Here is a 12,750-nt window from a genome sequence, read left to right as displayed (position 1 = left end):
GAGGTCAATGATCGCCTTAGCAAACCGTAATCTAGACACTGAACACATTTCTCTCGCGATACATCAGTCTCCTTGGTCATATCCGTATATGCCAAGGAGACAAGAAACGATGTTGTGCAGATTGAGGATTGGACATAAAAGACTCACCCATGGGTTCTTGATGTCTCGTGAAAATCCTGCGTTTTGCGAGAACTGTACTGTGCCCTTGACTGTGAAACATTTGCTGATTGAATGTCCCAGATTCGGGAATTTGAGACATAGGTTCCTGTCCTGGGGTCGTGACAGGGTAGGTAATTTTATCGTAGCTACAATTCTTGGAAAGGATTGTAATATAGAGCAGTTATATAAATTTATGGGGGAGGCAGGCCTCCTCAACCATATTTAAATTATACATAGATTGTCTATGTAAGAACTTTTATATATGAGCAAAATTTTTATATACATATATTTATAGATATTTTCATACGAAATTTATTAAAGATTTAATCTTTTCTATTTAATCTATTTCGGTGTCAATTACCCAGATGTCAACTGACGCCAGATTTGATGACATAATCAATCAATCGAGATAAATATATCGAGTTAATACGTTCCCAGGATGATATATTCTTCTAAAAATAGGTTTCTCAATCTATATCATATATATATATATATATATATATATATATATATACTATATATAAACATATACGGTGGTTTGAAATACAGGAATAAATAATTATTCTATATTCGTGTATTTCTGTATTTGTATTTCTATATTCATTTTTATTCCTGTATGCATTTTTTGTATCTAAAACTAACACACACACACACACACACACACACACACATATATATATATATATATATATATATATATATATATATATATATATATATATGTGTGTGTGTGTGTGTGTGTGTGTGAATTAGCTGTTATAACACCGTTTATATATATATATATATATATATATATATATATATATATAGGTATATAAACGGTGTTATAACAGCTAATTCACACCACTATTATGTTTGAAAATATTGTACTGTATATAAACGATGCATTTAATGAGTTCTTTATATTTTTTTTTTATAAAACAGGTGTTAAAAAAGCTTATTTATTTCATGAATGTTTGAAAATATCATATTAAATTATAAACGTTGCATTTAAGTAGCTTGTATTTTTTTAATATCACTGGTGATTATTTTTTTAAACTGATTCGTCCCATGAATTTGTCTGAAAATATATTGTCTATAAAGGTTGTACTTGAAAAGTTTATATATATATATATATATATATATATATATATATATATATATATATATATGTGTGTGTGTGTGTGTGTGTGTGTGTGTGTGTGTGTGTGATAAAAAAGGCTTTTTCATTCCATGAATGTTTGCAAAAATTTTATATCGCACATAAACATTATAAAAGTAAGTATTCTCAGTAACTGACGAAGCTGAAGGCCTACGATTCAAATCATAGGCCTAAATGCTAGGCTCATTAGGAACAATGAATTTAAATTAAGTATTCCCTGTCACTGACGAAGCTGAAGGCCTACGACTTAAGTCACAGGCCTAAATGCTAGGCTCATCAAGGACAATGAGTCTAAATCAAGTATTCACCAGTCACTGACAAAACTGAAGGCCTACGACTTAAACCATAGGCTTAAATGTTAGCTAGGCTCATCAGGAACAATGGGACTAATCGGCCCCGCATGGCCACGAAGAATCCAATCCAAAGTCGGCCTTGGTATTAATTCCGTTCGAGGATAATATTCACCTGGAGCCTGATCCAACAAGGTTCCCACTCAAGGACGCATGGCGATTATCTCGTACGCTACAATTCACATTTTAACCGTGTGTGTGTGTGTGTGTTTTTTTTTTTTTTTTTTTCGTTTCGCGTTATTCTAGCTATCCCTGTAATATACATAAACACACACACTTCGGCAATCGACTTCTCAGACACTGACAAGACGAGACGCGAACTCCAACTTACTCGGCGGAACGCGTGCAAGATTTCGTAAGTTGTAAATATTATATTTCTGACGTTAACGTGAAGTGGTCTTCATATTTAATACCACAATAAAAAAGGACGCGAATTAAACAGAAACGTAGCCTAAATTCAGTACACCAAAATAATTTAAAACGTGCTGAAGTCTACTGTCAAATAGGTCCTTGTTTCACCAACGAAAATTAAAATAAATACACTATATTCTATTAGAAATCATTTTTCTGATCTGTTTAACGTGCACATTATTTATTTTTTAAAATTTTCATCCGAACAAATAAATCATAAATATGCCATCCTAAAAATCCTGTATCTGTAACTCGACGCGAAACACCGTTTTTAGACTTTTTTTTGGACTCATCCATAGGGCTTTCCAAACCCCCACCCTCCAAAAACAAAGTATAGTTTGTGGGGTTACTCCCCGGGTAAGCGAAAATATGACGACTTCGCCGCTGAAGGTAACAATAATCCTACCCCCACCTGGACAGAATATAGAAAAAATAAGTCTATTTATCTTGTTCATCAAAAACTCCAAACGTATTTAAAGGCACGGCAGGTGTAATGGTGTGCTCGTATCTGCTCTGTAAACAAGGACGAAGCCCCATTTCCTCTCGGACAAGTTTTCCCACTGTAATTTTAGTTGGTAAAATCTCTCCCATTTCCTGGTCGGGCAGGTGTTCTGCTCGAATTGCGTGTAACAGATATGTCCTCTCGTCCTTTTGAAGGTCTGGTCTTGTGTACTGATTACCTATCGTGCCTGGATATTGCCAAGTCCTTGAAATATTACATCGATCGTGTTACATCATCGACAATCTAGTCCAAAAATGGGTGACATTGTTATAAGTCGACAGCCACGAGTACATCTCGTAGACCGTGGTTGATAAAATACACGTGTCACAAACTATACATACATATAGTATATATATCTATATATATATATATATATATATATATATATATATATATATGATCACAAACTTGTATATATATATATATTGCATCTGTTTACATTTTATTTAGCTACATATACAGATATTTTATAAAACTATAACAATGTATAAAAAATGTTAGCTACTGAAGATTTTTTGCCAAAACGACTCATCTCTCCTAAACCAGATTAGACGTATTTCTAAATATATTCATCTATAAGTGTACAATATTATTCTAACCAAAATGATTACAAGTCATGTGTAATGCTAGTTACCAAAGATATAATCTTATTGAACCAAACACTCGTCCTTCCTATAAACCAGACGGACCGAAAATATAAAATAAAATAAGATCAAAACAAGATCAAACACGACTAAAAGGACAGCTGGTGCCTTGCAGTCTTACGCTTTTAGTCAAAGGCTACAGGCCCACTGCCAATAAGTGTGGCAACAGCTGCCTTGCAGGTGGACTTGTTAGTCAAAGGCTATAGGCCCACTGCCAATAACTGGAAACAGCTGCCTTGCAGGTGGACTTGTTAGTCAAAGGCTATAGGCCCACTGCCAATAACTGTGGAAACTGCTGCTTTACAGTCTTACTTTTTGGTCAAAGGCTATAGGACCATCGCCAATAACTGTGGTAACTGCTACCTTACAGTCTTACTTTTGAGTCAAAGGCTATAGGCCCATCGCCAATAACTGGAAACTGCTACCTTGCAGTCTTACTTTTTAGCCAAAGGCTATAGGCCCATCGCAAATAACTGTGGAAACTGCTACCTTGCAGTCTTACTTTTTAGTCAAAGGCTATAGGCCCATCGGCAATAACTGGAAACTGCTACCTTGCAGGTGGACTTTTTAGTCAAAGTCTAGCCCCACCGCCAATAATTGGCAACTGCTGCCTTGCAGGTGGACGTTTTAGTCAAAGGCTTGGCCCACCCCCAATAACTGTAGTTGATGACAGCAAGGGCATGAGGTCGTAAAAACCCCTTTGCCAAATAATAAACCATGCCTGATGTTGTAAGGAAAGGCGCATCAGGCAACCGACCCTTTAGTGTATGGATAACGGCGGGAAAGAATATATATGAATAACCTGACTTCACTGGTTCCTACTTCGATCCCATCTGGAGATGTAAATCTCGTACGTTTTCCATTGGTAACCTGAGAGCTTTTAGGTATGGCAGTTTCTGCTTGAAGACCGTCAACTTGTTATCAGTGACTTGTACTGAGAGGAGAATTTCTCTTCTCTCAGTCCACCGGTTGTGTTTACGAATCCAGGTAAAACAATCACAGGAAAAAAAAAATCACAAAAGAAAAGTCAATTTTGTCTAGGAAAACAGTCACGGAAGAAAAAAAATAGTCACATTAATTTAAAGTCTTTTTATGTCTTTTATGCACGACTTACAATTTCGATTGAAGTAAATTTCAGAAAAACACTCACAGCTGAAAATAAATTGCCAGGTGATTTTATCAGAGAGGAACACTGATCTCTAGTACTATACTTGTGGGTTTTCATTAGAGATTTATTGCCATTTCTTTCGAACGAATCCGGGTAAAAAGAAAAGTATCTGGTAAAGTAGTCACAATAATCCTTCCTTGATAGTGACCCTGGTTGCCTTGTAACCACTTTGGAGGCGTGTTTAGGACCAAGATCTACAAACTTCAGACTTTGTTTCGGACAACCCCGTTGGCGCTATGTATATAAACTTAAACAAAAGACTGTCAATATCATAAAGATAGTGACCCGGCAAGAAATATTGTGAATTTTCTGGCCTCAGACCATTACCAAACGATATCATTTTAAATTCTCAGTGGAGTTTGTGGTAAAATAAAAGATGTACCGGGTAGTACTACGATATAAAACTGTGGCCATATATAGTATGATATAAAACTGTGGCCATTTATAGTACGATATAAAACTGTTGCCATATATAGTACGATATAAAACTGTTGTCATGTATAGTAAGATATAAAACTGTTGCCATATATAGTACGATATAAAACTGTGACCATGATAGTACGATATAAAACTGTTGCCATATATAGTACGATATAAAACTTGTCATATATAGTACGATATAAAACTGTTTCCATATATAGTACGATATAAAACTGTGGCCATGATAGTACGATATAAAACTGTTGCCATATATAGTACGATATAAAACTGTTGCCATATATAGTAAGATATAAAACTGTTGCCGTATATAGTACGATATAAAACTGTTGCCATGTATAGTACGATATAAAACTGTGGCCATATACAGTAACTGGACGAGTAAAAATATATGTGTAACCAGTACCGAGTGGCTTTTCAGCTGCTCCAATTTTCATGTTGTAGAAACAATGACGATTCACTTCATAACTATTTCAGGCCAGCATGTCAGTTCTCAAATGTAGAGCGCATGAACATCTGTGCATCTGTCTCACACTGACTGTGACCAACAGATACAAAACTGATATTTATTCAAAAAGGGAATCATGGAATCATTCTTGATCAGTAGCCATTCTGACGCCAAAGCAGTAGCAGTAACAACTCTCAGCTCGGTTTTCTACGACGCATCATCGTTCAGGTAAAAGCTGACTTACGATTTTTTTTTTTTTTTCATTTTAGACCGATAGAGATTTTTTTACTGAAGACATGGCGTGAAATGAACACGAGAAGAAAACATCAGACAAAATGGTGACTTGAATTATAGAGAACATAGAGAAAAAAATTAAAAGACAGGGTAGATAATCTATGACGAATTGGACTAATTTACGGGTCCAGATTTATATAAAGAAAAATATTGCAAATCTATTTGAAGTAAAAAGTAGTACTTAAAGCAGTACATCGATTTTGACCTCTAATTCTTTTCTAAGCCATAGTAATTTGTAAATATTTCTCTGTATATTTAATTTTGTAACATCCTACTTCTTATGTAATGAATTTGATATTTTTCTAATTAAAACAAAAAAGATACCATCGCCACACGTGCTTGTAACAACGGTCCAGCCAAGACTGGCAGATTTGAACTCTCCAACACCAACATGGCGGGCAGATACTGGCGCCGTAGTATTTCTTTGCTGGCATTCGGCATCTTTTGCGTCCTGAGTAGTACTACGACAGCCCAGGTATGGTTGAAGTTATTATTATTTAGAAGCTTTGTTCTTAGGTTTTTCTTGTCGATTTCTGAAAACCCCTGTGAAATTGGGTGATATACTCGATTCATATGGCGCTGTAAAAGCTTGTTTGTTTAGTCTTCCTTTTCGAAATATAAGATTTCTGTATTTCTTCGGAAACTTATAATATTACAGTTTTCATTTTCGAAAAAGATTCCTGTATTGCTTCGGAAGCAAATAATGTTATCACCATTCTCCTGTTCACAAAAGGTTAACGTATGGTTATACATGATACTAAAATATCTCTCTCAGGTGGGGAGCTCGACACCAAAGAGGAACCAGTTATTAGTACTATATTGTTGTTAGAAAGAGATCTATCCGAAAGACTATATATTATAGTTATTACAAGGGGTTAAAACTTGAGCAAGGCCTGAGTCTTTTATCCTTTAGTTTTTAATTATGAGAGATTTTTTATTTTTTATTTTTTTTATCGATTCGATGTTACAACTGGGTCTACTCTCTCCAACAAAGAATGGTCCTTGTCTCCAAGATTTGATGATGGACCTTGCAAACTGCTCGGCAGTTGAGCTCTGCCTGTGAATATATTGCAAAATCATTTATATATCAAATTTTTCGGCAGTAGCTTAGGGTCCCTGTATGAATATGAAACCTCCTTCTACGGGCTTCTTTCCAAACATATTTCATAAGAAAGAGCACCTTCAGCTCCCACTGAAACAGAACTAAATATACATAGGAATCCTAATAAACATCTTGCTGAATATAAGTATTGGTTTAAGAACGACGGCATTTAGACATGAAAAGAAGCGCTCAAAAGCAAGCCATAGTACTACGCCTGACGGGACATTGCAGCCAATATGAACTATTCTTCACAGTGTTTCACTGAAACCAATAAAAACGTGAGACTAACTGAAAATGATCCTTGCTGGTGGGAGATGGTAGCCATAGCTGTAACATCGGATTGCCTGAACACAAACTACAGCAATTAAAAACTAAAAGACAAAAGAATTCGATACTAACAAAGCGTCCCTTCGACCCCCACCTGTTCTGCTCTGTGTCACTTGGCCACATAGCACCTAACTGCCAAGATTTCATGATTTTCATGTTGCCTTGCCCAAGTTTTCGCTTCTTGAAGAACTGGTCTTCAGGATAGCGCCACAAGGACCTATAGGAACGTTACGTAAACAATATATTATATAATAGTAGTACTATAGTGTGTTTCTCTCTGGTGTCGAGCTTAGTAACTGAACAGTTGTTTGCTCTCTGTAACAATACATTAGCCTCTATGAGAAAAGGGAAAATGGTGATAAAAGGAATAACTTTTTTTCGAAAATGAAAACAATAATCAAATCAGCTCCTGAATTATCACATGATTTTATTGTAGTCTTGAATATCAAAATTTATCTGGTTAGGACAATACGGTTAGAATTTGTCACAAAAAATAATTACCCTTAATTTTTTTTCGAATATTCTTAGTTATAGAATAAATAATACAAGGCGTGATCCGACCTCCAGCTTATTCGGGACGCGTGCTAGATTTTCCCCTCATGCATTAGTTGTAAACATAGTCTTAACGTAACTTAAAACGTGCTGAAATCTACGGTCACATGGATCCTTGTTTCACCAACGAAAATTGAAATAAATACGCTATATTTTATATAAAAAATAATTGTTCTGCATTGTCTAACGTGCACATTACTTACTTTTTACATTTTCATTCAAATAGATAAATCATAAAGCTCATATCCTAAAATTCCTATATCTGTAACTCAAAGCGAAACACCTTTTCCAGACCAATTTATGCTCTTTCATAGACCTATGCTACCCCTCCCCCCCTCCCCCCAACAACAATATCAACAACAAAGTAGTTTGTAGGCTTACTCCCCGAGAAGACGATAATAATTCTATATTTTACTTATCATTTCATTAGTGTTTACTAACATAATTCCTGATCCAGTGTACCGGTACAATTAAGTAGTACTAGAAAGCTTGTTTAGACAAATGCTGCATATATATACATAAGTATGTATGCATATATTCTGTTGGTAAGCCTAAAAACACCAGAGCAATTGCTAATGGGAATGAATCCGCTGGATTCTAGCTCTTGTATAGACAGTTACTTTAAAAATTTTTAAAAATGCTACCGTTTTTTTTATATATATAAAAGCATAACAATGCACTTATTCGTTCTTCCTTCGCATTCTCTCTTCTTTATTTGACAGCAAAACGGAAAATGCAGCTCCAATGGAGGCGAGTGCGTCCCCAGAGACGAAGTGGAAACTGGTTGTAAGCGTTCGCCGTTCCGCTGTCCGCCAGGGTCTGTCTGCTGCCTGACAACAGGACCCCAATCGAGGCAGGGTAGTCCACGTAAGGACAACAGATATTTCGTTATACTTGTAGATAAGCATTCGAAGATTCACGATCATACGGAGTATTTTTGTTCAAGGGATCTCCAATTGAGAGGAGTTTCAGTTATCACAAAGATCGCCTTCTGCAATGTCAATATTGTCCCTACTTCTTGTTCTTTCAAACCGTTATCCCTACGTCAAGAGGTCGGTTGCCTGATACGCCTTCTCCTCCACCGGCTTTTATCAAAGCCATCATCCTCCTCCTCTCCATATCTTCATTCACTTTATCTCGCCATCTATAATTCTCTGTCTCTTGCATGTCAACTCTAATTCTCTGTCTGGAATGTCAATTCTAATTCTCTGTCTGTGGAATGTCAACTCTAATTCTCTGTCTCTGGAATGTCAATTCTCATTCTGTCTGTGGAATGTCAACTCTAATTCTCTGTCTCTGGAATGTCAACTTTAATTCTCTGTCTCTGGAATGTTCTCTGTCTCTGGAATGTCAATTCTAATTCTCTGTCTCTGGAATGTCAACTTTGTCGTCTCCTTTTCAAAAGCCAAGCAAGTCGGCCCGAAGCGGAAGTGCGTCAAACGTAAGCCCTGCACCCTCGAGATGGGCATCTGCGTACCAGTGAAAAAAAACACCTGTACTACGGGAACTGACGACACCCTGTGTAAAGGGGCGAGCTGCACCTGTTGCCTAGACGTATTGGGTAAGGGAGAAAAAAATAAACGTAATTTTCCACTCTCCTCTAACCGTTCTTGTCACAGAACGTTAAAGAAGCCTCAAATATATTCCAGAGATATTGTGACCACATCTTCCCTTTAAAGATTCAGCCTCGTACTATTTCCTGACGAGACAGAAATCTCGCCACGAAGAGGCTGAAGAATTGCTCGATAAACATACGAATTAACCCTTTCAGATTGCAAGCAAGTGAAAAAGTGCACGAAAAAGGGAGGCCATTGCATGAAAGTGACCGAAGCCTCCTCCACTTGTGCAGGGAATACTGATGCTCGTCTGTGCAAAGGATCGAAATGTACTTGCTGCTTGTCGGGTAAGATTGGAATAGTCATCTTATCTATGCGTCATGAATCTGCCCTGGTATGCGATCTATAATGTTTCGCCGTGTTTAATATTAGCCACTCGGCTACCTATACTTCATCACCATGTTCGGTTCCATTGTAGATTCACATCAACCGTGCATATGATGTCTAGGCCCGTCCCTTACGACGCTCCTGATTGGCTGTTGATAAGGCAATGACAGGGTTGGAAACTCAGTCTCTCTCGAGTTTCCAGCCCTGTGACAGGCTTATCAACAGCCAATCAGGAGTGTCGTAGGGGACAGGCCTAGACATCAGGTGCACGGTTAATATGAAACTACTACTTAGCACCAAACACGGTGAAACAGTGTACGTAGACTGCATACCAGAGTAATTCATGAAGCACAGAAAACAGGTCAAGGTAGGACCTAGTTCTAGTTAGACTGAGATAAATGCAATGTCTATGGAGTATTTTTATTATTATTATTATTGATGTTGTTCTGCGGGTCTTTTTTAGAAGGGCTCTTAACTGGTGATAATCTGTGCAGCTCAGCTTACTGTTTCTGGTTTCAGGGTCTTGTCAGTGCGGCCGAGCCAACGAACCTCGAATCGTGGGAGGGCAGGTGGTGACACCCGAACACAAGTATCCTTGGCTGACCAGCATTTATAGGGACAATGGAGACACCTTCATCTGTGGAGCCAGCGTTATCGATGACCGCCACATCCTCACAGCGGCCCACTGCATGTTCAGAGACCAAGACCAAGTCTATCCCCTCTCGCGCGACGAAGTCCGAGTAGGGTTAGCGGACCACAACTTAATCTCGACGGCGGACGACATCCCCGGTGTAACTAAGAAAGTTGAAATCGAAGACTATGTAGTTCACGAGCAATACGACAGTACCACTAGCGAGAATGATATTGCCATTATCACACTGAAGGAGCCTTTAACCTTGACAGCCGACGGTCCTATCAGACCCATTTGCCTTCCGGCAGACGACAGCAAGACTTACGAGGGAGACAACGGCATCGTCGCGGGATGGGGCAAGTTGCAGTCTACCGATCCAGCTGGAACCAACGTGCCATACGAGGTCTCTGTCCCAATCCTTAGTCCTGCTTGCCCAGGGGAATTCCCGAGTGATTACGTCATCACACAGAACAACATCTGCGCCGGACTGGTCGAGGGAGGGAAAGACTCCTGCCAGGGGGACTCAGGAGGTCCCCTCGTTGTGTTGGAGGGCCAGACTTACACTCAGGTGGGAGTCGTGTCCTTCGGCGACGGATGTGCCAAACCGAACAGTCCGGGAATCTACACGAGGACCAGCAAGTACCTGGATTGGATCAAGAGTAAAACACAGGGCGGCAGAGTGTGTCCACCGGCCGTTTAAAGACGCTCACTGATATTATCTCGTCTCTGGAAACCTGGCTTCCTCTGAACTCTAGTCTTATACTTTCTGACTTGCTTGTGCTTGAGCTCGTAGTTAGGCTATAATTTTGAAAGTTCCTTTGTTCTATCATTAAGATATTATAATTATTCAAAAGAAAGGGATTACTATGAGATTCAGAGCCTTTGTCTAATGTATGGTTTCTAAACTATACGTGACATAAACATATGTTTGAAATTCTGAGTGAATATTCGTACCTTGTCAAGGCTTCAAGAATGGCGGCTATGATAAGTCATTGTCAACGTGGTTGCAAGACAGCTTTTGTGATTCGACCTGCACAATTGTTTACAAGTGAGGAGGCCCGGGGCAAACCCTACGTAAGCTTGAACGGGTAAATGAATAATAGGGCCCTTTTTTTGGGTAAGGAGTACATCCGGACATCCAAGGCTACCAAGTTCTCGTCATTTGTTGATTTTCAAAAGGTGCAGAAAATGATCAAAGGAGTTACGACGAATGCCGATGTTTTCTTCACTTTCTTAATTGATTTTTAACTGTATAATTTTTCAATGGAGAAATGGTGATAGAAATAATTTTTCGGATTACATGTAGATACCCTTTTCTTCTTCAAGGAATTTAGCACTCGACCTCATGACACAAATCATATATACTTCTACTACTACTACAAAGTGTGAACAAGGAGTATTGGTTGTATTTTATTGTTGCTAGAGATTGAGACTTTTTCACGAATAGCCAATTATCCATCGAGAAGGAGGCAAGTTAATGACTGTCATAAGTTACGTCATTATATCTTTGTCAGGTACGATGGTAAAATCTTATTCCGGAAAAAAAACATCGGGAATTCGGCTGTGAATCTCATAGTAGTCATTAGCGGTTTCTAAAGAAGTTTAATTTTGAATTTAACATTGAACACGACAGTACAAAATACAATAAGTTTTTTCCTGTTAAATTAATTTTTTTTAAAATTTGGCCTAAAGAGTTAATATATCATTAAAATACATAATAGTTACATGATTTAAAAGTAAATAATAGCTGAAAGCAAAATAACAAGATAAATATATATGAACATACGTATTTATTTACATTCTGTCTGACCCATTCTGTTCAATGTAAACTTGCCGACATTTTTGAATGACTTGTCCTTTTCTTCCATGTGTTTCGTGTGATTCCAATTGGAGGATATATTGCACTATAGTAATAAAGGTTGCACTGCATATAAAAGCCTCTCTTTTCATTTTCCAAAGTCCTAAAAAACTTTTTATATTTTCTGTATACATTCTTATCTAATGCATTTATCAATTTCTCATTTTTGGGGGGAGGTTTATCATGGCTAATCTCTTCTTTTTCCATTTCAAATTCTCTTCCGTCATAACGTTTTCCAAATGGACACCAAAATTGGAAAAGCCTGAATTTCATGTTAATGGCTCCTGTAGGCCTATGCCACGTGAATAGGATTCATCTTCTGAATAGCCACTAATAATAATACATGTGGTCGACGCTTGGTAGATACTGATTTGAAAAGTCTATGGGGAGATATTGTAAATTACTAAACGGAAAACGCAGAAAAAAAAAAAAAAAACTGGTAAATACCCAAACAACTGAAAAGTGGATACTGCGAGTTGGGGACAGAAATGGTGCAGCTTGAACCATAGCTGGTTCACTTAAGGTAGATTCTTGGATGAGCCTATGCTAACGGGACGTTTGTTTGGCGGCCGCTGATTGGCTGGTACCGATAGGTAAAGTCACCTCCCAGCCAATCAGCGGCCGCCAAACGAACGTATAGGGCTCACCCAAGAATCTACCTTAAGTGAACCAACTATAGTGGTTCTATGACAGTAATGAAAGAGGTTGCAGCTGGGGGACGGAAGTGACGTTGCAAAGACCCTTAAGTAATGCCTACGGTGCACCAGATGAGGTGTGCTGAT

At 38.0% G+C, this 12,750-nt stretch overlaps 1 protein-coding gene across 1 annotated transcript; it reads left to right on the top strand.

Moving 5' to 3' along the window:
• Positions 1 to 5,333: 5,333 nt before the first annotated feature.
• Positions 5,334 to 12,046, top strand: LOC135208518 (anionic trypsin-2-like). Its single transcript, XM_064240795.1, has 6 exons — positions 5,334 to 5,489; positions 5,876 to 6,030; positions 8,259 to 8,403; positions 8,942 to 9,097; positions 9,308 to 9,439; positions 9,999 to 12,046. Exons 2-6 carry the CDS (start codon positions 5,947 to 5,949, stop codon positions 10,808 to 10,810), a joined length of 1,329 nt encoding a protein of 442 aa, XP_064096865.1. The 5' UTR covers positions 5,334 to 5,489; positions 5,876 to 5,946; the 3' UTR covers positions 10,811 to 12,046.
• The last annotated feature ends 704 nt before the right edge of the window (positions 12,047 to 12,750 follow it).

The sequence above is a fragment of the Macrobrachium nipponense genome, chromosome 35, assembly GCF_015104395.2.
Source record: "Macrobrachium nipponense isolate FS-2020 chromosome 35, ASM1510439v2, whole genome shotgun sequence".
NCBI classification, from domain to species: Eukaryota; Metazoa; Arthropoda; class Malacostraca; order Decapoda; family Palaemonidae; genus Macrobrachium; species Macrobrachium nipponense.
This window is presented reverse-complemented; position numbering and strand designations above follow the sequence as displayed.

Coding starts and splice junctions, on each gene's coding strand:
- LOC135208518 (XM_064240795.1), top strand. CDS start 5,947: ATGGCGGGCAGATACTGGCGCCGTAGTATTTCTTTGCTGGCATTCGGC. Junction 8,404..8,941: donor ATCGAGGCAGGGTAGTCCAC/GTAAGGACAACA, acceptor CCTTTTCAAAAG/CCAAGCAAGTCGGCCCGAAG. Junction 9,098..9,307: donor CTGTTGCCTAGACGTATTGG/GTAAGGGAGAAA, acceptor TAACCCTTTCAG/ATTGCAAGCAAGTGAAAAAG.